Genomic DNA, 27,310 nt, shown 5'->3' on the forward strand with positions numbered 1-27,310 from the left:
TATTGGAGTGGCATTGGTTAGATGGTAAGTTTTTAGAGAAATAGAGTAAGAGTGACTTTAAATCTGATTGAGCAACAAATTTAAAAATATTTGTTATCAATATTAATGTACTTAAGTAATTAATGAGACCAGTGCTTTTACTCTATTTATGGTTTAGGTGTGAAGGAACTGGATATTTTTACTTAATTTGCTTTCACTTTATTTTAATACAGTTTACATTTAATAAGGACGAGACCTGTAAGCTTGTTTGTACAAAAACATACCATACAGAGAAAGCTGAAGACAAACAAAAGTTAGAATTCTTGAAAAAAAGCATGCTACTGAATTATCAACATCACTGGTAAGATATGGAGATTTGGGATTTTTGACTTTTTTCTTTTCAAGATGAAACCTTTTTTACTGATTGTATAAATCACTTCATTGACTCTATAAAATATAGCAAACTAATTGATTTTCTTTTTTGTTATTAATATTAACATGAAGTAGTGGCTTTTTCTTGCAAGAGGATTGCTTGGGTTGATGACTTATAGTATTATCTTTTAATTGTGCTAAATCACTTTAATATCTGGTACTTGTTTTGGTCCATAGAGCACTTTTATTCACATATAGTTAACAGGAACATATTTATATTTTGGGGAAAGTACCCGATCATTCTTCTAGAAATATACATATGTATAGAAAACCTGGAAACATACATGAGAAATTATAGTGCTACCTTTGAGAAACATTATTAAAGAAGCTGAGGGTGGTTGAAGATTCTTACTTTTTATTTAATAATTTTCTGCACTGCTTATGTTTTTTCACAGGCAGGTATGTGTTACTTTATAATTTAGAAAATGATTACGCTGTCCCCAGAATGTCTCAGTGCAAAGTTTAATAAGATGTGCCACATTGACAATAAAATTCCATAATGGAACACTACACTTTTTAAGGTCTTTCTGATTTTTATATGTTCATACTTTTTTTTATCTCTGTCAACTTTGTCATCTATGCTCAAAAACAAGTTACACAGTACATTCTGAAATAAGTCAAGGGCAGAAATATACTCAACTTATAGTTCAAATAAATTAATCAAAATGAATCAGCATTTTCCAAGTGTATAATGAACTGATTTAAGGACTAAAGTCCACTGCCGAAATTACCAGACTGCATACTTGTAATATGGCTTACATTTTTTTGTTAATGAGTTCAGACTTGAAATCATAAACTTTCCAGATTTTTCAGCTACAAAATCATTATTTATCAGCACTTTTTCAGTTATTTTGTTTTGTTCTTTTAGGCAAAATAGTTTAAGTTTGCAACTGATACACCTATCACAAATTGTACTAACAAATGTTTTATAACTTTGTAAACTATTTTAAATTATTTATTCATCTTGTTATTAAGCATCCCAGCATCAAAACAGTACCTCTGTTAACTGCATCATAAATTAGTTAAAAATATTTCTAAATTACTGTGAAGAAGTTACTAAAGAACTGCTTCTATTACCTTTAGGAGCAAGACTCTATCTAGACAGTATTCTAAGAACATGGGATAGAAGAGATAGCTAAAAATCACCTGTCGGCTTTAAGGGGCATTTTTTCATTTGATCAACAAATGAGCAGCTGTTAGAGAAAAGAGGGGAATGGGGCTAATACGTAAACTTAAGAACTGAGCCTTAAATCAGATTTTGTAGGTTGTAAAGAACAATTTGAAGCAAAGAGAAAACACCAAGGGAAATTTCAATTACTTATAAATAAACAAATATACCCCAAGTTACATCAATTCAGCAATTAAGTAATAGTCTCACAGTAACTTAGAAGAAAAAAGCTCTTGGCTCATGAGAAACCAAAGAAATGAGGAGATAGAGGAGACTTTATGTTCTTGTTTGCATTAAGGGTCAGAGGAGAAGGAATCTGACACCAGCACAATGTGCAGATTTCCTTCCTTCTAACAGAGCTCCGCTATGAGAACCTCATTTCTGTATGGTTCAGGTGTATACCACCAAGGTCTGGTTAATCAGAGTGAATCCCTCTAATCACAGACTAGTACATGAATAGACATGTGACCCAAGGTTGCCCCTCCCTATGACATTTTTGTTCTATGTGTATGGAAGAGAGGAGGGAAAAGAACTGAGGGGGCAAGAGGGAATGGCGTGGCTCCAGTCAGGTTATTAGAGGCCCACAGTATCTGATCGTGTCCACACTGAGATCAGTAATTCCTAACCTCCCTGGGTGTGGGCAGGTGGATTGCTAGTATGTGTGCATTGCCTGAACTTCATCCACTAAAAAAATTAAAGCAATTTATGATTCTTTAGGCCCCTGGAAAAATCTGAATTATTTATATTATATAGCATTGCTTTCAATCTTCTAATATTTTATAGGTTTTTTTCATGGACACTACTAACCTGCTGGTTAAAATAATAAGCAACTTAATGGTATAGGTGATTCTAAAACTTGGTACTTTTGGTATTATTAAATAGCATTTAAATGTGACGAGACATGTTTTATTAGGTCATTAATGTTCACCTTGGGGGAATATAAAATCATAATTTTACTTCCTAAGGCATATATTAATTAACAAATAAAACATGCCCTGGAGTGTTGTCTTATGACTGTAATACAGCTAGTATATTTTTAGTAATTTTTTTTATTTGTATCCTGCAGTGTGCTCTGGGCACAGAGGACCACATGCTTGGACTTGAATGTAGTTAGTTATACAATGCTACAGAACTTTATTCTTTACTTTTATCCATTTTTGTATAAAAAGTTCTTTTTCACTATAGAACCCGAAAGATCTATTTCTCTAGCTTTATTGTAGCATTTCTTTTACATATAAGTTGGATTTACACGTTTTAATAGATAATACTATAATTTTCACTTTTCTGCCTAGCTCTTAAGTTGAATTTTTTTCTATATCCTATATTCTTTTTCTTTTTCTTAAATTGCCTGAGTAATAAAAGACATGTGCTTCTATACTGTCCCATAAATTTTTCCTGAGGAACTAAGATATATTGCTTTGCACCTATTTAGAGCTTTTGAGTGTTCCGCTGAAGGTAAATTATACTTAGGTGTCTAGATAATGATATTGTAAAATTTGCAATTGCAATAAATTATTAATTAAACTTCCTTTCCTACACACATTTTAGATTCATCTGTAAAGTTTTTTTTCTTCACTACAGCGTATCAGATATTGGCATAATCCTATTAATGAATATCACATTTCATTAAAATTCTTTGTAGTTTTGACATCTTAAGGCATTTATAGACATTTAAATTTTATGAAGTGATGACACATGTTTGGGCAGTAATTCTTAGTCATTTTTAGTGATTTCTAACTTAAATTTTATTTCTGTATGTAGGATTGTGGATAACATGCCTGTAACATGGTGTTATGATGTTGAAGACAATAAGAAGTTCTGTAATCCTGGGTTTCCTATTGGCTGTTACATTACAGATAAAGGCCGTGCTAAAGATGCCTGTGTTATTAATGTAAGTTGTGATAAATGCTTCCTTTTATTTTTTATTTTTTAAATTTATTTTATTTTATTTTTCCACATTGATTTTAAAGAGAAAGAGGAAGGGAGAAGGAGAGAGAGAAATATCGATGAGAGAGAACATCGATTGGCTGCCTCCAGCATGCTCCCCTACTGGGGATTTGGCCCACAACCTGGGCATGTGCCTTGACCAGGAATCGAACCAGTGACCTCTTGGTGCATAGGCCGGGCTCTGTGCTTCCTTTTAAAATACGGCTTTTTGTTAGAAGGATTCAGTCTTTACCCAGAAAAATATTCATACTTATAAAATGAGTGCAGTTCAGATGTTCTCAGATACAACTTCTCAGACCTTAAACCTAAGTCAGATTAACAGTTTACAAATTTAACTCTAGAACAAAAATAATTCAGATTTAGTTCAACATTTACTGAGGGTGTCTGTTATATGCTAAGCACTTCACTAAGAGCTAGGACTTTGTATGTTCTAACTCTGTTATAAGTTATATTCATAAATCTTTTTTTGTTGTGGTTTATCCTCACCCAAGGATCTTTTTCCATTAGTTTTTAGATAGAATGGAAGGGCAGGAGGGGGAGAGAAAGAGAAGCATCATTGTGAGAGAGACACATCAGTTGGTTGCCTCCCGCAAGACCCTGACCGGGACTGGGGATCGAACCTGCAACCCAGATACTAGCCCGTGACCAGAAATTGAACCTGAGACCCTTTGGTCCAGTGCTCTCACCACTGAGCCAAACCAGCCAGGGCAGATTTATAGATAATGTAATATATAGATAATGTAATGCCAAAAAGACCTCATTATAAATCCATGAAATTTGTTTTGCATATTTAAGTTCATAAAATATTGCACTGTCAAAGTTTGGTTTTATACCTTCTTATAAAAGGTATCTGTCTTTGAAGCCATACTTTTATATTTAAAAACAATAATAAAGTGAAGACATTAATATAAAAAGTAACAAATTATTGAGGATATAAAATTAAATTTTGTGTAATCAGGTCACCCTGATTTAATCTCTTAATGAGTATGACTTGGTAGAAGTTAACATGAGCTTGATCATGAAACTGGTTATATCATTTAATGCTTTTGTGAGAGCTGATGAGAGACGCTTGAATAATTTAGGTTTTCAGGTTATAAACTTCATGGAGAAAAAGTTTTAAAATGTATAAGATTTAACTCACTCATAATGTAATATTTTAAAATTTATTTTGTTATTGTGGTAAAAAGCTAGAACATATTAGATGGATTCTTTTCAACAAGCACTTAATAAATAAGTTTTATGTAAGAATTAAAACAAAACATTAAAGAAGTGTAATTTGTACCTCTGCCAATTAGTTTTGGTTTATAAGGAGATTAAGCTTAGCCCTGGCCGGTTTGGCTCAGAGGTTGGAGTGTCAGTCTGTGGACCAGAGAGTCCCGGGTTTGGTTCCTGCTAGGGGCACGTACCAAAAAATAAAAAGAGAGAGAGAGAGATATTAAGCTTAAAAGTGAAATATTTTTATGGGGAAGAATTAAAATCCTGTCCAAGCCTACATTTTCTTACTTGTGACTCATTTTGAAGTTTTTTATTTTTATTTTTTTATTTTTTTTTATCCTCACCCGAGGATATTTTTCCATTTTTTGTACAGATAGAGTGGGAGGGAGAGAGAGGAAGGGAGAGACAGACAGAAACATCGACGTGAAGGGACACATCTAGTGGCTGCCACCCGCACGACCAACCAGGGCCGGGGACAAACTGCAACTGAAGTACGTGCCCTTAGCGGGAACCGAACCCGGGTCTCTCCAGACCGCAGGCCGACGCTCTAACTGCTGAGCCAAACTGGCCAGGGCTCATTTTGAAGTTTTTATGTTTGACTCTTGTATGTATAGTCAGTTTCCTACCTTTAATCTTAAGTTTTGTTCCACAGTTAGAATTCAATGAAAGAGATACCTTTTACATCTTCAACCACGTTGACATCAAAATATTCTACCATGTTGTTGAAACTGGGTCCATGGGAGCAAGATTAGTGGCTGCTAAACTTGAACCAAAAAGGTAACTATACAGACATAAAAAGTAAATATAAGTTAAATTTAGACCCAAAGAATAAATATTTGGGACCTAATTAACTTTTTCCTTACTCTTCTAGCGTATAATCTGGCATTTCTGGATTGATTTTACTAAAACTCCCTTTGGCATGATTTGTTACTGAGTTACAAGTGTTTTTCCTGTCATGATAAAGTGGTCAAGTGAAGGTGCCTTTTTATTTTGTTTTTAAGTCAGGAAGTTTTTTTTTTAAATCCTCACTTGAGGGTATTTCTCCATTTATCATCAGACAAAGTGGGAGGGAAGGAGGGAGATAGAGAGAAAGAAATATCAATGCCAGAGAGGCACATCGATATTTCGAGGTACATGCCCTTAGCAGGAACTGAACTCGGGTCTCTCTGGACCACGGGCCAACACTCTAACTGCTGGGCCAAACCGGCCAGGGCCAGTCAGGAAGTTTTGAGTTTTTTTTGTTTTGTTTTTTTTTTATCCTCACCTGAAGACAGTTTTGCATTTATCTTCAGACAGAGTGGGAGGGAGGGAGGAAGAGAGAGAGAGAGACATCGATGTGAGAGAGACACATCCACTGGCTGCCACCCACACGACCCCAACCAGGTCTGGGGACGAGCCACAACCGAGGTACGTGCCCTTAGCGGGAACTGAACCCGGGACTTTCTGGTCCGCAGGCCAATGCTCTAACCGCTGAGCAAAACTGGCCAGGGCTCAGTCAGGAAGTTGGACAATTTTTCCACGTCAGCTTGAAATGGGGAATTTGAGATGGTTGGGACAGAGTTCCCTTTTCTAATGGAAAAGCGTTGCTTCAGATATTTGCAACTTGACCTCTCATCAGAGGCCCGAAAGTGCTGTCTTTTTTTTTAAGTCTCTATGCAATGTTAGATGCTAGTATATGACAAGTCATTAAAAGGGCATCTCTTTAGCTTGTCAATTTTTTTAGTGTGAAAGTATCTGTCCATTATTTGTGAGATCCCTTTTTTTTTGTTAATCCTCACCAGAGGATATTTTTTAGAGTAGAAGGGAGGGAGGGGAAAAAAGAGAGAGAGAAAGAGAAATAGTGTGAGAGAGACACATCAATTGATTGCATCCTGAACTCTATCAACTGGGACCAGGGATTGAACCAATAACTTCTTGGTGCTTGGGCCAACGCTCCAGCTACTAAGCCACACCCTCCAGGGCTGTGAGGTCCTTTTATGATTGAGTATTTCATTTTTTTCCATGAGACGCCCCCCCCCACACCAGTTGAATTACCCATTTTCACTGATGGTAAAGAAATTCACGCCATAATAAGATGGCAGTTACTTTAAACTCCCTCAGTGTTTGTTTTTTTAAGATTATTTTTTTCAGCCCTGGTCAGTTTGGCTCAGTGGTTGGAGCATTGGCCTGCAGACCAAAGAGTCTCGGGTTTGATTCTGGGGCAAGGGTAGTACCTTGGTTGCAGGTTCAATTCCCGACCCTGGTTGGGGTCATGTGGGAGGCAACCAATTGATGTTTCTCTCTCCCTTCCTCCACTCTATCTGAAAATCAATGGAAAGGAGAGGGAGAAAGAGAGAGAAACATCAATTGGCTGCTGACTGCACTACCGGGAACTGAGTCCAAAACCCCAGACATGTACCCTGACTGGGACTCAAACTAGCAACCTTTTGGTACATGGGATGATGCTCAACCAGCTGAACCACATCGGCCAGGGCTTTTTTTTAAAAGATTATTTAATGCTTTTCAAACTTTCAAAAGTTTGTTTCTAGTCCTGGCCGGTTTGGCTCATGGAGCATTGGCCTGCAGACCAGAGAGTCCCATGTTCAGTTCCCGCTAGGGACACATACCAAAAAAACAAATTTGTTTCTAATTTTGAGTAATAATTTGTATACATTCTTATAACTGAATCCATTATTTGCATTAAATGTTTATACTATTAAATGTGACATGAATAATTTCACATTTGATTATTAGCAGCATTGTGAAATATGTACAGAAATCTCTAAACTTTATTCCATTTTTAAAAACTGCTTTATCAGCATCTTGTCAAAATGTTTCTTCCCACAGTTACAGACATAACAATGTAGATAAACCAGACTGCTCTACACCTCCCCCCATGGATATAAGTAACAAGGCTACCGGGGAGATCAAAATTGCCTATACTTATTCTGTTAGCTTCAAGGTGAGTTTGTTTTTATCTTTAATATATCTCAGAAATTGAGTTTAAATTTATACTACTTACACTAATTAAAATATTAATGATTAAACTTGTCAAATAGGTAAGCTTATAATGAGATGATTTTTTAAATAGTTTATCAGTGCACCAGGCAACATAATCACACTGGAAAATAAGTCTTCATTTAATAAAATGAGAAGTATAACAACATGGAGGATTGATCCTGATTAATTGTTAAGCCATAAGAGATACATACAAGGCAAAAAGTAGAAAATAGGCCTAGAAGATAGTATAAAGTTGTCAAAAATATATGCTACAAGCATTTGGGAAAACACCATTTTTAAAATCTGAGTTTGACTATAAACTTAAATGGAAAGTTTCTTGTTGGTAGATGATTTATATAGGTTTTTAGGGAATTCAAAGGAGAGTTTTAATTAATGAAGAAGTTTTTTTAGGAGAAAGTTTATTTTATGAGGATCTTAGGCAATATTCCACCTCTGTTTTTAATAAACTATTTTGGCAATCCAATATAGTTGTGACATTTACTATCCCCATATAGTGTGTAATTTTGTAAGCCTAGTGTAGTAAACAATATATATTTCTAGGTATTAATAGCTCAGTGTGGGTGATACCTGCCAGATGTTCAGTGTTCCTAGGTTATGACTTTGGTCTAGTTAAGTGTTTCAAAGGCATAGATAGATACCATCAAAGCGAATAAGTTATTCCACTCAATTTTCTGAAAAAATTAATATGCTCTAAATTTTGGCATCTAAAATAAACCCTTCCTATATAAAATTTAAAGCAAAATTTTGAAAAAGTACAAGTAACTAAGGTACCTTTAGGAACTCTTATTATTTTTTATTTACTGTTTAATCTCATTCTGATTTTCCTGACACTTGAGTAAATTGAAACTCCCTGACTCTCATAACTAACCCAAGTTATGATGATGAGAAATTGCATTTGTTGACTGAATGAAAGGTGAAGCTGAGAATGGAAATTTTTGATTCGTAATATACTTTGTCAGCAAATGCTTATTTTAAAGAGCCTTGTTTTGTTTTTAATCCCTGTAGGAAGAAAAGCTTATCAGGTGGGCATCTAGATGGGACTATATTCTGGAATCTATGCCTCATACCCACATTCAGTGGTTTAGGTAAGACTATAGATTAATCTGCTTTCTGCTCTGTATTTATTCTACTCTTTGTCCCTTTGAACATCTGATTCACTCTAATTCTCCTCAGTTATTCAAGTCTGACCTTTTGAATCAGAGATGAGTTCAATCCAGGGTTTAAGTTGCTGGTTATGAGTCAGGCCACATCGCTCAGTTTTTCAGAGTCCCTTTCTTTATCTAGAAATATTTGCCTCATAAAACTGTTCTGAGGATTAAAGGAGATAATGAAACAGAGTATCTACGCACCTTACCTATAAAGGAAGAGTGCTCAATAAACAAGTTGCTACTATTGTTATGACTATTTATTTATTATTGTGCCCTCTTAAAAGTTTGACTCAAAACTTTTATCTAGAAAGTTAATGGTGCCTTTACTCTCCTTTTCCTACTTTGCCAACTATCCTTTGACACTCATTAATTTACTGAGTAAATTTGTTCTTCAGTAAACTTGAGAGACAGATCAGTCCTTTGTGGATTCTTGCAGCTTGTGCTGCACTAATTTAGGCACAGTTGTTATTTAATAATGTTGACCATGGACAAAAATAATTCTAGTTCTCAGAAGACCACAAAACTATATTATAAGTGTATAGTTATGTTTCCACTAGAGGACACATAGCAGAACACAGTTCATTGAATTTGTTGAATTTTATGTAAAGTTTTTATTTTGAAAAATGCTGTTTTAATATTACTCAGTAAACAATTTAAAAAGGAGTTTTACTGTTCTAAAGATTAAGCTACAGATTGATCCTGGCATGCATATTTCTACAGCATTATGAATTCCCTGGTCATTGTCCTCTTCTTGTCGGGAATGGTCGCAATGATTATGCTACGGACACTGCATAAAGATATTGCCAGATATAATCAGATGGATTCTACGGTGAGTGAAACACTTGAACTGTTCTTCAGTCTTCCAAGCATTATCTTCATATTTTCTTTGGAAAGGGTTTATTTTTTTATTTTTCAATTATAGTTTACATTCAATATTATTTTGTATTAGTTTCAGGGGTTCAGGATAGTGGTTGGACAGTTACATGCTTTGCAAAGTGGTTCCCCAATATGGAAAGGGTTTAAATAATAGCTTTAGACAGAATGTGCTTTTAAAACATTCTTCTCAAAAGTTATCCTGAATTTACATTTTCAAATAAGAAAATGATCATTAAGAATTGGTATTCTCTAGAAAGTTAGTCACCACAGCATTCAGAACTGAACTGTTCACAGTCTCATCTGTGTCAGTAGATTGATACAGAATGGGTGTAGGTGCACGGCTCTAGTTCTGTCCTCTTTTTTCACTTACGTGCTGTCAACTCTCTCTGATTCTCCATTCCCAGCACACACCCAGTGTGTGAAACAGCAAAGTTGAATAGAATAACTACCAAGCAATTTTTATTTATGTATGTTTAAATTTTAAAAATTAATTTTAACTGAATATTTATTATCTCAACCTTCTAGTATATTCAAAGTAATGTAATGCCCCAACCTCATTTATTCTCAACATTTTAAGTTGCAGAATGTTACACATTGTATAGCTCTTCATTTATAGCAGCTCTTTAACACAAGTTCCACAAGAACCATAGTGACTTGTCATAAATACAAAAAACTCAGATTTTTTCGCCCTGGCCAGTTTGGCTCAGTGGTTAGAGCGTCGGCCTGCGGTCTGGAGAGACCCGGGTTCGGTTCCCGCTAAGGGCATGTACCTTGGTTGCAGTTTGTCCCCTGCCCTGGTTGGTCGTGGGGGTGGCAGCCACTCGATGTGTCCCTTTCACATTGATGTTTCTCTCTCTCTCTCTTCCTCTCTCTCCCTCCCACTCTATCTGTACAAAAAATGGAAAAATGTCCTTGGGTGAGGATAAAAAAAACAAAACAAAACAAAAAACTCAGATTTTTAATGATTTCTCTTCCCATCTTCTTAGCCTTTTCCCCTCAACCTTTCTGCCCTCTTCTAATTAGAAAAAGAACATGTTAATGTATATAAGCTTTTTAGCCCTTCTATTCTATAATCCTTTATCATGATTCTTATAGTTTTATTAAATACTTTATTAAAGTAATTTCAAGCCCTGGCCGGTGTGGCTCAGTGGTTGAGCATCAACCCTATGCACCAAGAGGTCGCCAGTTTGATACCTGGTCAGGGCATATGCCCAGGTCATGGGCTAAATCCCCAGTTAAGGGGCATGCTGGAGGCGACCAGTTGATGTTTTCTTTCATCGATGTTTCTATCTCTCCCTCTCCGTTCCTCTCTCTAAAAATTAATAAAGAAAAAAATATTTATTAAGTAATTTCAAGATACTCTGTTCATACTAGGCATTTCCAAATAACCACTGAGTTAGTGGACTTTACTTAATTTAATGAGAATTGTGCCATGGGATATGGAGTCAGGGCAACCTTCCCAATTCTTTTTCTCCCTCCAGTTGTTTACTGTAGTGGTCAAAGCAAATCTGTTCAAACATAAATCAGATTTCACTCCTGATCACAATCCTCCAGTGGCTTTCCATTTTGCCTAGAGTGAAAGCCAGAGTCTTTACAGTCGTCCAGAAGGCACTGCCGTACCTCTTAGAGCTCTGCTTCAGCCATACTGGCCACCTTGCTGTTTCTCAGACTTGTCAACAATGTTTCCACTTCAATACCTTTATACTTACTTTTCTCTCTACCTCATATGTTCATCCCTCAAATATTCGACTGGCTTCCTTACCTCCTTCAAGTCTTTACTGAAACACAATCTTCCCAGTGAGACCTTCCTTACCATTCCATTAAAATTACGTGTTTTCTGCCCCACATACACATCCACATTTCCTAATTTTTTCTATAGCACTTATACCATCTAATGTACTATGTATTTTATTTATTTATTTTGTTTGTCTGCCTTCCCAATGAGAACACATACTCATGAAAAGAGGGATTCTTCTTTTATACTCACTGTAGCATCACTGGTGTTTTGAACAGTGCTGATCATATAATTGGTGCTCAGTAAATATTTGTTGAGTAAAATGAATGAATAAACTAGTCAGTCCTTTATGTACCAGATTTTTTGGCGCATTGCTGAGTTCAAGGTAGGTGAGAAACATAGCCAAGGACTACCTCCACTGTGCAATACTCCCCCCCCCCCCCAAAGTGGGCTTAGGCCAGAGCAGGAAGCAACACAAGTACGAAAGGTTGAAGTTCTCCTTTAAGTCGATCCTTATATAAAGTCTTTAACCAATTGGGAGAGCAAATCTCAGGTCATTAATGTAGGAGCTGAACCCCATTCTCCTCCTATATTAAGCCTAGCTTCTTAAAGGGGAGCAAAATGATTCTAGCTTTGTAAGTGCCTTCTGATTCTTGGCAGAGTCAAGTAGAAATTCTCTGAGGGAAAGTTTCCCAAACTTAGCTGCAGGAGTCCCACAATTTAAGATCAACAAAATATGTTCTATTAGCAGAAATTCACAATAAACAACAGATTTAGAACCCCCCCCCCCCGCCAAGATTTCAGATACTAGAACTATTAGTTACAGAGTATAAAATATATGGAAAAGCTGAGAGTTTTACAGATAGATGAAAGATAAGAATCCATAAGCAAAGGAAACAATGTATCCCAAAAAAATAAATGAAAAGAAATCCATACTTAGATTAATGGTGACAAAAATCAGAGGGAAAAAAGAACATCTACAGAAGATAAACAGATTAGCAATAGAAGCTCAAAGGTAGAATAATACTTTAAGTTGGTGAGAAAAATTAACTATTTACATAGAATCACATATCCAGAGCGGATATCTTTCGATAATAAAGATGAAATACTTTTTTTCAGGTTAATAAAACAGTTGACCACAAACAGACCTTCACTGAAGGAATTTCTATAGAAGTACTTTAGCAGAAAATAACTAATAAATAAAAAATATTTCTGAAGCCCTGGCTGGTTTGGCTCAGCAGTTAGAGCATCGGCCTGTGGTCCAGAGAGACCCGGGTTCGATTCCCACTAAGGGCATGTACCTCGGTTGCAGTTTGTCCCCAGCCCTGGTTGGGTCGTGCAGGTGGCAGTCATGCGATGTGTACCTTTTACGTCGATGTTTCTCTCTCTCTCTCCCCCTCTCTTTCCCTTCCACTCTATCTGAACAAAAAATGGAAACATGTCCTTCGGTGAGGACATTTCTTCATTTTTTGTTCAGATAGAGCGGGAGAGAGAGAGAGAACATCTATTGGCTGCCTCCTGCATGCCCCCCACTTGGGATTTGGCCCACAACCTGACCAGAAATTGAACTGTTAATTTCTTGGTGCATGGGTCCACGCTCAACCACTGACCACACTGCCTGGGCTATTATTGTTATTTTTTTTATCTTAAAACAATGAATATATGTTGTTCATAATAGCAGAACATTTCAGTTATGGACTGTTCATACAGTGAATACTTATACAGTATTCATACTGGGTAATCTTTGGAAAGAATGAGGCAACTCTATACAGATGTAGAAGCATCTTCATGATATAATTAGACTAAAAAGATAAAGTATGAAATATAGTATATAATATGCTACCATTTGTGAAAAAAAAGAGAGAGAGAGAAAATATTCATGCATTTGCTTATGTATAGGTAGAATAGCTCTACAAGGATAATAAGAAACTAGTCAAATTTGTTTGCTCCGAGAAAGGAGACTTGGCTCTCTAATGGAAACTTAGTTTTCCCTTACATTCTTTGAATGTTTTAGTGTACTTATTCAATAAAAAAGTAATCAGAAATGGTTTCTTTTTATCTGATGTATTGCCTTACCTAAAAGAAGGGGGTGCATATATATGTTTCCTCCATACTTTTAACTCAGGCATTCATACCAGCAAGGAGATTGGTATACTATCCATCACCCTGGTCTAACAGTTACCAACTGTTAATAAAACTTTAATTTGTACATTTCTCATGAATGACAAGTTAAGAGTCTAATTCCCAGTGTATGTGGAAGTGGCTTTTTGGTTTTTTTCAAGTATGTTTTTATTGATTTTTTTTTTTTAGAGAGAGAGGAAGGTAGAGAGAGAAACATAGATGTGGGAAACATTGATTGGCTGCCTCTTGTACTCCCCCTACTGGGAATCGAGCCTGCAACCCAGGCATGTGCCCTGACCAAGAATTGAATCAGGTCCTCAGTCTACAGGATGATGGGCAATCCACTGAGCTACAGTGGCCAGGCTGGGTTTTTTTGTTTTTGTTTTTGTATCCTCACCCGAAGACATTCTTCCATTTTTTGTTCAGATAGAGTGGGAGGGAGGGAGAGAGAGAGAGAGAGAGAAAGAAACATCGACGTGAAAGGGACACATCGAGTGGCTGCCACCTGCACGACCAAACCAGGGCCAGGGACAAACCGCAACCGAGGTATGTGCCCTCAGCAGGAACCGAACCCAGGTCTCTCTGGACCGCAGGCCGACGCTTCAAACGCTGAGCCAAACCGGCCAAGGCAGGCTGGGTTTTTTTGTTGTTGTTAATCATTGGTTTTTTAGAGAGAGTGGAATAGAAGGAAAGAGAGAGGAACATCGATGTGAGAGAAACACATCAATTGATTGTCTCCCGCATGTGTCCCAGTCAGCCTGGGGATTGAATTTGCAACCCAGGTATGTGCCCTTGACCAGGAATCAAACCCAAGACCCTTCAGTGCATGTCCGATGCTCTAACCACTAAGCCACTGGCTGGAAGTGTTTTGTATCAGCAAAGTAGATATGAGATCTGATTTATTTTGGAGAATAATAAATGTAAGTTGAAAAAGATGGAGTGTGGTTAAAAATTAAGACATTAGGTTGGATCATAAAGCTTAGACTATAACTAGGTAAGTCTCATATTATCTTTGTATTTCTACTTAAAATTTTTTTATAACTATAGTATTTATAGACCTTAACACACAGCATTTCTTTAAAAACAATTCAGTAGAACTATAAAGCTCTTTGAGTCAAGCTTTATACTTCAAAATTGAAATAAATATTAACATTTGTAAGGTTTTTTTAATGTTTCTATGTAGATTCAACAATGTCTAGTTGTCTTGGTGATATCACATGACAAGCAATTTCATTCTCTTTTTAGGAGGATGCCCAGGAAGAATTTGGCTGGAAACTAGTTCATGGCGATATATTCCGTCCTCCAAGAAAAGGGATGCTGCTATCAGTCTTTCTAGGATCAGGAACACAGATTTTAATTATGACATTTGTGACTCTGTGTAAGTGTTAAGTTAAGATTAAGTAGAAAATACTCTTTCTAAGTAATTATTTGAAAACTAGCTTTTCTAAGTGAGGTAGCTAGGCTAGCTTGTCCCTAGAGTATTTTTGGCATTCAAATCTAGCTGTATGTGACTTGGGGTAGGATTAGCTGTACCCAAAAGCTGACTCTTCATATCTCTCTTCAGCTGCATAGAGACCAGCCTTTGTCATAGCAGCACTGGAGGTGGAGGTGACTAGTTCCCGAAACACCATATGGGTCTGAGTCTGGGCAGCCTGGAAGCAGGGTCACAACAGTTGACTGTTCTGCCCCACCAGGAGCAGTATGATTAGATTCCAAGACATTCTTGGCCTCAGTGAGAGAGACAGAAAAGAGAAGAGTGTAGGAAGGTTTTTGTATACCTTTCTCATCTTGGAAGGAAATTTTTTAATGTGTTTTTATTGATTTTTTTTTTTTTTAGAGAGGAAGGGAGAGAATGAGAGAGAGAGAAAAACATTGATTTGAGAGAGAAATCATTGATCAGCTGCCTCCTGCACACCCCTCTCCTGGGGATCGAGCCCGAAACCCAGGCAGGTGCCCTGACCAAGAATTGAACTGGGACTTCTCAGCCCATGGGAGCACTCTCAGTCCACTGAGCCACACTGTCCAGGTGGAAGCAAGAACTCTTTTTTTCTCTAGCAGTGTTCAGGAAAGTTCTTCCTGTAGGAGTGGGGTCTCCTCCTATGCCACCTGAAAATCTTCAAAAATTTTACTTAAAATTTTGTCACATAAAACAATCAGATTTTTTTTTTTAATAGACTTAATTTAGAGATACTGATCAACCATAGGACTGATTCTGATGCTGTTCTCTGGGGATGCATTATTTCCATGGTCTTCCAATTTTCCTAATTTTAAGAGAAAAAAATGTTTATGGATAGAATTTTCTAAATTTTGCATTTTTTTTTTTTAATGTTTCCTTCATTGATTCCTGCTGGTGATGAACAGTAACAAATGAATATTACTGGAATAATTCAGAAACCACTGATCTTTTAATAATTTTTTAGTGAACATTATTCTTATGTTTGATGCATATTGAATGTTTAATACTAAAGTAACTTTCTTTTAGTAAAATTCCAAATTTTTATGATTTACTTATTCCCTATTCTGTTCTTTTATTAGATTCTGCGTTATCCCTTTTTTTTTTATCCTCACCCGAGGACATTTTTCCATTTTTTGTACAGATAGAGTGGGAGGGAGAGAGAGGAAGAGAGAGAGAGGGAAACATCGATGTGAAAGGGACACATCGAGTGGCTGCCACCCGCACGACCAACCAGGGCCGGGGACAAACTGCAACCGAGGTACATGCCCTTAGCGGGAACCGAACCCAGGTCTCTCCAGACCGCAGGTGGACGCTCCAACCGCTGAGCCAAACCGGCCAGGGCTTCTGCTTTATCTCTTATGTTTAAATGTTACAAGGTTTTTTCACCTCAGACACCTTTTAAAAGGAACAAAAAGTACATATTAACTACAAAAATACTTTACAAAGAGGATTATCACTTTTAAATGCCTGGCACTTGAATAAGTTTGGGAAATACTGATTTACACCTCTAGGTTCAGTTTGAAGACTAACCTGAAGATTAACTAGAACATATATATTTACTTAATAAGGAGATACAGCTGTGATGGGTAGGGCTGCAATTAGTCAGTATATTACACTGAAGAAGGTAGGATGGGAGAAATCGTGAGAGACCTGAACACAGCCAGAGGACAGATAGCATGAAAGGCACTAGACTCCCAGAGAGCCAGGATGGAGTTACAGCAGAATGAATGCTTGAGAATAAAATTCTTCTTTAAAATTTTATTTGGAGCCACTTTCTGTCACCATCTGATCTTTGTTAGCATCAGCCAGGAAGTGAACTTGTAAGGAAGGAAAGTTTCAGAGAGCCTAGGATAGGAAATGACAGGAATCGTTTTTCATAAATGCTTGAATATGAACTTTCTGCTTCAGAACAGTCTATTTCTCAGTCCTGTGGGGGAATGGGGAATGCAGTGCATCTTTGCTGAAATTCCTGTAGATCTAACGTTAGCCTGATTGTTTTCCTCTTTCCTGCTGATCATTAGTTTCTCCTCTTGTCCCTTCCTCCTGATCAGAAGGTGTGCATGGGCATGTGCTCCTGGAATTAGAAAGCCACTTGACTTTCTGTACAAGTTATAACTCTGAGTCCCAGCTTAAAGTTAGAAGTCTCTTGTTAGTAGAGAGGATTCTATAGGGAAGAACAAATAAAACTAACCAACTTAATAAGGGTAGGAGCCAGAATTTCCCCGAGTCATCGATCAAGTCTTTCAGTGCTTTGTAGTATTTAAAAAGCTATGGGTGGTATGAAGTCTTTTTTCTCTACTTTATTCTTTGATTGGATTTTGTCTGGTCTCTTATATTTGACTGTCACAGGGTTTTTCACCCCAGAGCACCTTTTATTTTATTTTATTTATTTTTACCCTCACCTGACGGCATTTTTGCATTTATCTTCAGATAGAGAGGGAGGAAGAGAGAGAGAGAAACATTGATTTGAGAGAGACACATCGACTAGCTACCACCCACACGACCCCAACCCAGGCTGGGGACAAACTGCAACCGAGGTACATGCCCTAACCACTGAGTGAAACCGGCCAGGGCCCAGAGGACCTTTTAAAAGGAACAAAAAGTGAGAATATTTCATAGTGAGAATATTTTTATTGATATTGATTTTTAAAGTTGTATTTGAATCTTAGAAGAGCTGAGAGCATTCAGTCCACCACCTCTGATAACAGGAAAAGTGGAGTCTTACAGACCCTGGTAAGAAACTTCCAAAGTGAAGCTTGCCTTATGTATGATCTATTGATGCAGTACCTTAAATATTACTAAGATTTAGTGTGGCTGCATGGTAAGATTGTTTACTTCAAGGAGTTATGTTTAGTTTATTATTTTTAAAGGGGTCTTTTTAAAAAATTTATTTATTGAATTTAGAGAGAGAAAGAGAGAGAGACACCGATTTATTGTTCCACTTATTTATGGACTCATTGGTTGATGGGTGTGCAAACCTGCAACCTCGGCATATCAGGATGATGCTCTAACCAACTGAGATACCTGGCCAAGGCCAAAGAAAGGGGCTTTATATCACTTCACAACAAAGGAAACTAATAACATTTGTAACTTTAACTTCTTTTTTAGTTTTTGCTTGCCTGGGATTTTTATCACCTGCCAACAGAGGAGCACTGATGACTTGTGCTGTGGTCCTGTGGGTGCTGTTGGGCACTCCTGCAGGCTATGTCGCTGCCAGATTCTATAAGTGTAAGTAAAAGTCACCCTGACTGGGTGTCAGATTAGGACTCCAATCTGCTACATCAGTGTGTCTGAGCCTTGATGTCTGGTTGTTGATGCTCTCTAAACAATATGTGTTATAGGTGTGTATCCTTATTTAAAAGAAACTCGTGAAGTAAATGACTATCCCTAGATTTATTTGTTCAAAAATGCTTATACTGTGAAATAAGTAAATATAGGTGCTGCTTATCCATCATCCTGTCTTTTTGTTCTTTTGACATTGATTTAAGGTCGGGGAATAATTTAGATTTGCTACATTCGTGGAAATCTGTAGACTAATGAAGAAAATCTACAAATGCGTATCACCAATTTATTTGCTAAAACAAGTCATATATATAGGAATACATTTTCTTACATTAAAGAAATCATAATTATATCAATTTAATATTTATAAAAGTTAACTAAAGTAAATTAAGATCTCACTACTTTAAAGAGCTCTGAAGTAAGTTACTTTTGTAATATAGTTACTTGCAATCTCTTGTATTCTTGCTTTCCAAAAATAAGGCTCAATGAAAAGAAGGATCAGGGCCACAGAGTAAGGATAGGATGTGATTAGATGACTTAGAAAGCAGCTTTACCAGGGTCAGTGCTTGCCAAAGTTTGCCTGATTTAGGAGTCCTGAAATCCATTGAGATGGTCCCATACGTAATCTATGAATTAAAGTGCCAGGGAGATGGGACAGAGCTAGGGTTTATATGAATAAGGCTTGAGCTAATACAGTAGGGTTACATAGGTGGCCTTAATGTGTGGTTGGTTGGACTCAGCCCCAAGGAGATACATTAGCTAAACTTTGCCAGACACAGTTTTCTCGTGAGTATGTGAAGTCCTATGTGTATGTGTATATGAGTGTGTTTAATTTTTGTGAATTTTGTCAAGTCTTTTTTCTTTCATCCTTTACTGAAGGACACAGAATTAGTGTGGTAATAATGGATTTTAATACATGTGAGATATAGTTGGACCCCTGCCTGCACATGACCTCCCCCTTTCTTTCTTTTTAAATCTTTATTGTTGAATGTATTACAGATGTTCCTCATTTTTCTCCCATTGACCCACTCCTGCCCCCCTCCCTCCCGCCTTTTCCCACACCATTGTCTCTGTCCATTGGTTATGCATATAAGTTCTTTGGTTTTTTTCTTCCCACCACCCCCCAACCCCTTTCCCTTTGAGGTTTGTCAGTCTAGCAATGAATTTGTACTTCTTAATCCCCTCACCTTTTTCACCCATTCTCCCAACCCCCCTCCCATCTGGCAACCAACAAAATGTTCTCTCTATCTATGAGAATGTTTCTGCTCTGCTTGTTCATTTTGTTTGTAGATTCCATTGTCGATAGATATGTATTCATTGCCATTTTGTTTGTTCATATATTTTATCTTTTTCTTCAAAAAGATCCTTCATCATTCCATATAATAACGGTTTGGTGGTGATGAACTCCTTTAACTTTTTCTTGTCTGGGAAACTCTTTATATGGCCATCGATTCTAAATGACAGCTTTGCAGGAGAGAGTAATCTTGGTTGTAGGTTCTTGCTTTTCATCACTCTCAATATTTCTTGCCATTCCTTTCTGGCCTGCAAAGTTTCTTTAGAGAAATCAGCTGACAGCCTTATAGGAGCTCCCTTGTAGGTAACTAACTGCTTTTCTCTTGCTGCTTTTAAGATTTTCTCTTTGTCTTGAACCTTTTGCATTTTGATGATGATGTGTCTTGGTGTGGGTCTCTTGGGGTTCATCTTGTTTGGGACTCTCTGTGCTTCTTGGACTTGTATGTGTTTTCTTCACCAAATTAGGAAAGTTTTCTGTCATTATTGTTTCAAATAGGTTTTTGATTTCTTGTTCTCTCTCTTCTCTTTCTGGCACCCCTAAGATGCGAATGTTGGCACGCATAAAGTTGTCCCAGAGGCTCCTTACACTATCCTCATTTTTTTGGGTTCTTTATTCTTTTTGCTGTTCTTATTGTGCGTTTTTTGCTTCCTTATATTCCAAATCGATGGTTTGCTTCTGGGCTTTACCTACTCTACTATTGAATCTGTTTAAATTAGTCTTTATTTCAGTTAGTGCCTCCTTCATTTCTGACTGGTCCTTTTTAATGCTCTTGAGGCCCTCACTAAGTTCACTGAGGTTCTCACTAAGTTCATTAAGCATCCTTATAAGCAGTATTTTGAACTCAGCATCTGTTAGGTTGCTTATCTCCATTTCGCTTAGTTCTTTTCTTGGGGTTTTGTTCTGTTCTTTCATTTGGGACCTGTTTCTTTGTCTCCTCATTTTGGCTGCCTCCCTGTGTTTGTTTCTATGTATTACTTAACGAGAGGGATGGGGCTAGCTGAGACCAGATGCTGATCGTTTGAAAGAATTTAGGAAAACCTGAAGCAGGATCCAAGACAGGCCAATCCTATGGTAAAGCAACTGGCAACAGCTTGGGTGGGCCTGAAAGTTGGTGGGGCAGGGCCTCAGGGAATCACCAGGGTGGGGCTAGCAGTGTGAGCCAGGTTGCTGGAGTCCCAGATATGGCTTCTGTCTGCCACCCCAGGGTAGGGCTCACCAAAGGAACAAAGGCCTCTGACAGCACGTCTGTCCCGGAGAAAGCCCCCTCTCCAGCCTTCGTTCCAGTGCCAAACAGCTCAGTTCTTCCCTGTATGTCTCTGGTGCCCCTCGATCTGCCTCCCTTCCAAGCTGAGAGGGAGTGAGTCCGACAAGTCCGTGCATGGGCCCTTTAAGAGGAGCCGCCTGGGGCTCCAGCCGTGTCAGCTTCCTTGAGCCTCAGTTCCCACTGGTTTTTCCAGCCAGAAGTTATGGGGACTTCTCTTCCTGGCGCTGGAACCCTGAGCGGGGCACCTGGTGTGGGACGGGGACCTCTCAGTCCTCAGCGAGGACTTTCCCAGCTGAGGTATCCTCCTGATTTTTATCTGCCACTCGTGTGTGTGGGACCAGCCCGTTGCGCCTCCGCCCCTCCTACCAGTCTGGATGTGGCTGCTGCTTTAATTCCGTAGTTGTAGGACTTCCATTCAGCGCGATTTCAAGTGGTTTTGAATGATGGTTCTTCCGTAGTTTAGTTGTAACTTTGATGTGGTTGTGGGAGGACGCGATACTGCGTTTACCTACACCGCCATCTTGACCGGAAGTCCTCCCCCTTTCTTACTGTTTTAGTTACACTGAATTTCTTTCAGTTCTTCAATCAGGTAGTGGACCTTTACACCCACCTAAGGACCTTTCCACATGCTGTTCCTTCTGCTTGAAGTTCTAGTTCGTGCTCTGTTATCTCAGACGAATTCCTCTTTATCTCCTCTTCATTCTTAAGATCTCCCAGTTACAGATCAAGTAGCATATTAATCAGGCAGAATGTTCTGAGAGGTGCTATTACATGGACCCAGTCACAAAATATTTTATTATATAGAGTCATTTTTGATGTTTCAAAAAACATTATTTGAATTTTGATTGGAATTATATTAAACCAAAAATTAATAATTTCACAATATTCTCTATCGATACTCTGACTTAAAATCATATATATAATTATTTTCTTTTTTTGTTTGTTTGTTTTTTCCAATTTTTATTAATTAATTTTTGTTACAGATGTTCCTCCTTTTCTCCCCTAGACACCCTCCTCCCCATCCTGTCCCCACCCCCCTAGCATTGTTGTCTATGTCCAGTGGTTATGCATACATGCATGTAAGTTCTTTGGTTCATCTCATCCTTCCCCCCACCCCCCTACTCTGAGGTTTGTCAGTCTGAACCACACTCCTTTCTATGTCTCTAGGTCTTATTTCGTTCATCAGCCCACCTTGTTCGTTATATTCCACAAATAAGTGAGATGATGTGGTATTTGTTCTTCTCTGATTGGCTTATTTCGCTTAGCATAATACTCTCGAGGTCCCTCCATATTGTCTCAAAGGATAAGAGATCTTTCTTTCTTATAGCTACAAATTATTCCATTGTATATATGTACCACAACTTTTTTATTCACTCATCTATTGATGGACACTTGGGTTGTTTCCAGATCTTAGCTATTGTAAATAGTGCTGCTGTGAACATAGGGGTACATATATTCTTTCTGATTGGTGTTTCAGGCTTCTTAGGATATATTCCTAGAAGTGGGATCACTGGGTCAAATGGCAGATCAATATTTAATTTTTTTGCGGAAACACCATAGTGTTTTCCATAGTGGCTGCACCAGTGTTCATTCCCACCAGTAGTGTACTAGAGTCCCCTTTTCCCCACACTCTCGCCAGCACTTGTTGGATGATTTGTTGATGGCAGCCATTCTGGCAGGTATGAGGTGATACCTCATAGTTGTTTTAATTTGCATCTCTCTGATGATTAGTGATATCGAGCATTTCTTCATATGTCTCTTGGCCATTTGTATGTCCTTTTTGGAGAGGTATCTATTTAGGTCCTCTGCTCATTTTTTAATTGGGTTCTTTGTCTTACTTTTGTTGAGCTGTATGAGCACTTTGTATTTTGGAAATTAACCCCTTATCTGATGTATCATTGGAAATTATGCTTTCCCATAGAGTGGGTTGCCTTTCCATTTTGGTGGTTTTCTTTTCTGTGCAGAAGCTCTTTAGTTTGATGTAGTCGCATGTGTTCATTTTTTTCCTTTGTTTCTGTTGCCTTAGGTGATGTATCAGTGAAAATTCTGCTGCATATGATGTCTGAAATTTTGTTGCCTACATTTTCTTCTAGGATTTTTATGGATTCACTAGTCACATTTAAGTCTTTTATCCATTTTGAATTTATTGTTGTGTATGGTGTAAGTTGATGATCTAGTTTTATTTTTTTGCATGTAGCTGTTCAATTTTCTCAACACCATTTATTAAAAGGCTGTCTTTACTCCATTGTATGCTCTTGCCTCCTTTGTCAAATATTAATTGAGCATAATGTCTTGGGTCCATTTCTGGGTTCTCTGTTCTGTTCCACTGGTCTATATGCCTGTACTTGTGCCAGTACCAGGCTGTTTTGATTACGTTAGCTTTGTAGTATAACCTGATGTGATCCCACCTACTTTGTCCTTCTTTTTCAAGATTGCTATGGCTCTTCGTAATTGTCATTTTCTTTTAGGGCAAGTGGTACTTGCTTATAAACTGTGTTAACCCCCCTTTTTATTAATCCTCACCTGAGGATATTTTTTCCATTTATCTTCAGATAAAGTGGGAGGGAGGGAGAGAGCGAGAAACAAACATTGATGTGAGAGAGACACATCGATTGGCTGCCTCCCGCATGACCACAACCAGGGCCAGGGACTGAACCACAACCAAGGTATGTGCCCTTACCCAGAATCAAACCCTCGACTCCTTGGTCCAAGGTCCAATATTCCAACTGCTGAGCCAAACCAGCCAGGGCTGTTAACCCTTTTTTACATAATCAAAGTTGTTGTCATATCTCAGGCAGTTTTATCTCCAACTTTTAAACTGGGAGCAAAGGAGTACTTACATTTTTTACTTTATATACTTGAGTTTTTTGTTTTTGTTTTTAAGTGGGGGGGAGGGAATGGAGCAGGAAGGAGCAAAGCAGTGTAAAAGTGTGTAAACAAGTTTGTTCTGTCAAGTGGTCTTATAACCCTTCTACTCTTCTTAATCACCTGATCTGACACTGATCTCCCACCCCCACCCTCATCCTACCAGAACTACAGTGCTAGAGGAATCCTTAACATTCAGACTTACAATGGACATTTAAATGTGTTACATGTCAGGCTTTAGGTTTCTTGGTTTTATAACAAATTCCGAGACTGAACTCAAGATAAATGAGAATCTCCAGTGTGCCCTTTTTCTACACAGTCCCATTATTGAAACTGGCCTAGAAGTTAAGAGTTTGTTTTGAAGTAGAAAAAAGAATGGAAAATAAAAACTGGTATGGATAACTTTCCTTTTATACTAGATTTATTTTATGGGGAAACACAAACCTCTAGAGTAGGACTTCCCTAGGGCAGTCCTGTGATGTGCATCTGTGACTGGGCTCACTTGATTAAAGAGTAACCTAGCATTTTCTAGTGTCATTTTCTATGACTAGGCACCCAGGGCTCTCTGACAGTTTGTCCAATACCACACTTGGGTCATTGTTTTGAAGAAAAGTCTTTATGTTTATGCCATTTTTGTTCTCATCTACAGCCTTTGGAGGTGAGAAGTGGAAAACAAACGTTTTATTGACATCCTTTCTTTGTCCTGGGTAAGTAAATTTTTTCATAATAACTTTCTTAACATTCATATTGTAGTTCTCAAATTTGTAATTCCTTAAATCTTTAATCTTTTCTGCCTCTAAACTACGTACTCAAAAGATAATGAATTTGTTAAAAGGGGTAAAGTGAATATTTAATAAACATTTGCAGAATGACTACTACATGTTTTATCTGGGAAGAGTACCTCTAGGTATGAGGAGTTTTTATGTTCCTTTTTTAAAAGTCTATGTCTTGTCCTGGCCGGTTTGGCTCAGCAATTAAAGCCTTGGCCTGCGGTCCCAAGAGACCCAGGTTCGGTTCCCACTAAGGGCACATACATCAGTTGCAGTTTGTCCCTGACCCCGGTTGGGTTGTGCGGGTGGCAGCACACTCGGTGTGTCCCTTTCACGTCGATGTTTCTCTCTCTTTCTCTCTCTTCCTCTCTCTTCCTCCTACTCTATTGGGAAAATGTCCTCAGGTGAGGATAAAAAATAAATAGTCTATGTCTTAGTCTGTAGAAGTTAGTCTGACATGTTATGGTATACGCTGCATTTTAAAACTTTGGACATGAGCCCTGGCCGGTTTGGCTCAGTGGTAGAACGTCGGCCCGCGGACCAAAGAAATGAGGGTTCGATTCCGGTCAAGGGCAGGTACCTCGGTTGCAGTTCATCCCTGGCCCTGGTTGGGGTTGTGCAGAGGGCGACCAATCAATGTGTCCCTTTCACATCAATGTTTCTCTTTCCCCCCCCCCACCCCACCCCCACACACATATACACACTCTATCTGAAGATAAATGGAAAAATATCCTCAGGTGAGGATTTAAAAAAAAAAAGCTTTGGACATGATTATAGCAAAGAATCCTCACCTGAAATAATTCAGGCAAGGATACATTTTCAGATTTTTATCAGAAGCATTGCTGCTTCTTATAAATTTATTCCTTTAAGTAGAGTAACATTAACCAAAAACTTTTTGAAAAATTTTAGAAACCACCACATAAAAACAACAACAACTAACCACCAACCATGTTCCTTTGGAGGATAGCTTTTCATATCAAGTATCTGATGTACATGTAATCCTAGAAATAGAACCCTTTTCCCCAGCTCCCCATACTGTCACCATCTGGTGGGCAAGAACTAGCCTCTGGATAGTCAGCAGCCATAAAGCAAGCGAAAGGTTAAACCTAGAAGCCAGGCCTGTTTCATTTGAAGGCCCGAAATGAGTTATAATAGTTGTAATTTTAATGAACATTTGCGATAAATATTCTCAGATTTTCACCTTTGTTGAGGATTCACATGCTTCTCATCCATTCATGTTCTATTCAAATTTTTATGCTTTTCTCAAGCTATATCTTTTGTCCTCTTTCCTTCTGCTGTCAACTCAGGAAGTGTCCCTTCTTACCAGACTGTCAGCCATGATTTCTTTCAGAATCTTGCCGATCAAACATTCCCTCTGATCTCTGATATCTTCTATTTCTCCCTTTCTCTGTGTTCTGTTCATGTGTTTTATGTCTTATTCCTACAAATAAGCTTAGGTCTCCCAAATCCTAAAAAGAGCCTCCATAAGCATCTTCTGTTTACTTTCTTACTTTTTTTTCATTCCGAACAAAATACCTTGAAAAAAATAGTCTACATTTCCCTATTCTCATTTTCTTAACATACATTTACAAGGTAAAGCCATGTCATCTGTCTTTTTTCTACTGTCATTTTAGTGAACTTCTCCCTGAAGTTACCAGTGATGTCATTTTCAAATCTAGAAATGATTTTCTCTGTCTTGACCTCTTTACATTTCTTTTTTTTTTTATCCTCACCTGAGGACATTTTTTCATATTTTGTTCAGATAGACTGGGAGGGAGGGGGAGAGAGAGAGAGAGAGAAACATCGACGTGTAAGGGACACTTCGAGTGGTTGCCACCCACACGACCCAATCAGGGCCAGGGACAAACTGCAACCGAGGTACGTGCCCTTAGTAGGAACGGAACCTGGGTCTCTCTGGACCGCAGGCTGACTCTCTAACCACTGAGCCAAACCGGCCAGGGCACCTCTCTACAGTTCTTAACATTGGGATAGCTTCTCTTTGAAACTCCTTCCTTTTTTTGCTTCACAGAAATTAGCCTATGCCTGTTCCTTAATAACTCTGGACAACCCTTCTCTGATCTTCATTCCACCTTTAAAAGTAGATGTTCACCCTGACCAGTTTGGCTCAGTGGTTAGAGTGTTGGCCTGAGCACCAAAGGGTGAACCCAATCATGGGCATGTACCTGGGTTGCAGGTTTAATCCCTGGCCCTGGTTGGGGTCGTGTGGGAGGCAACCAGTCGCTGAGTCTCTCTGACATCAGTGTTTGTTTCTCTCTCTCTCCCTCCCTCACTGTCTTCTCTCCCTCCCTCCCTCCTTCTTTCCCTTCCACTTTCTCTCAAAATTAGTGGAAAAAATATCCTCGGGTAAGAATTAACAACAACAACAAAAAACTAAGTGTTCACCAGTAGGATGGTGAGGTAAACAGAGAGAGAGAGAGAGAGAGAGAGAGTGCGTGCACGCATGCACCAAGAACCCAAGTTTCCGGAGCAAGAGAAATTGGTGTTCACCTAGGGAAAAAAGGATCATTTATTAGTATGAAATTGACTCACGTAATTTTATATAAATAAACAACTACATATAATTATTACAGTAGACACAACAAAATGGCATTTGATAATATTCAACATTGTTTCCAGATTTAAAAAGAATTTAATGGAAAGAGAAATGCTTTCTTATATTAATAAAAATCTCATCTGTAATTCAAAAATCAATATCATTTAATGATGAAACACTAGAGACATTTTTATTAAGTCACTT

At 38.0% G+C, this 27,310-nt stretch overlaps 1 protein-coding gene across 1 annotated transcript in view; it reads left to right on the forward strand.

Moving 5' to 3' along the window:
• The window catches only part of TM9SF2 (transmembrane 9 superfamily member 2), a 68,166-nt gene that overhangs the window by 26,041 nt on the left and 14,815 nt on the right, over positions 1-27,310 (forward strand). Inside the window, exons 4-12 of the mRNA XM_036249895.1 lie at positions 213-340; positions 3,341-3,470; positions 5,394-5,518; positions 7,568-7,682; positions 8,747-8,826; positions 9,610-9,718; positions 14,867-14,999; positions 18,186-18,305; positions 24,432-24,489. Of these exons, the coding sequence (XP_036105788.1) occupies positions 213-340; positions 3,341-3,470; positions 5,394-5,518; positions 7,568-7,682; positions 8,747-8,826; positions 9,610-9,718; positions 14,867-14,999; positions 18,186-18,305; positions 24,432-24,489 (998 nt within the window). The remainder of the gene's footprint in view (positions 1-212; positions 341-3,340; positions 3,471-5,393; positions 5,519-7,567; positions 7,683-8,746; positions 8,827-9,609; positions 9,719-14,866; positions 15,000-18,185; positions 18,306-24,431; positions 24,490-27,310) is intronic.

Source organism: Molossus molossus, unplaced genomic scaffold (assembly GCF_014108415.1).
Source record: "Molossus molossus isolate mMolMol1 unplaced genomic scaffold, mMolMol1.p scaffold_m16_p_9, whole genome shotgun sequence".
In the NCBI taxonomy this organism is placed as follows: Eukaryota; Metazoa; Chordata; class Mammalia; order Chiroptera; family Molossidae; genus Molossus; species Molossus molossus.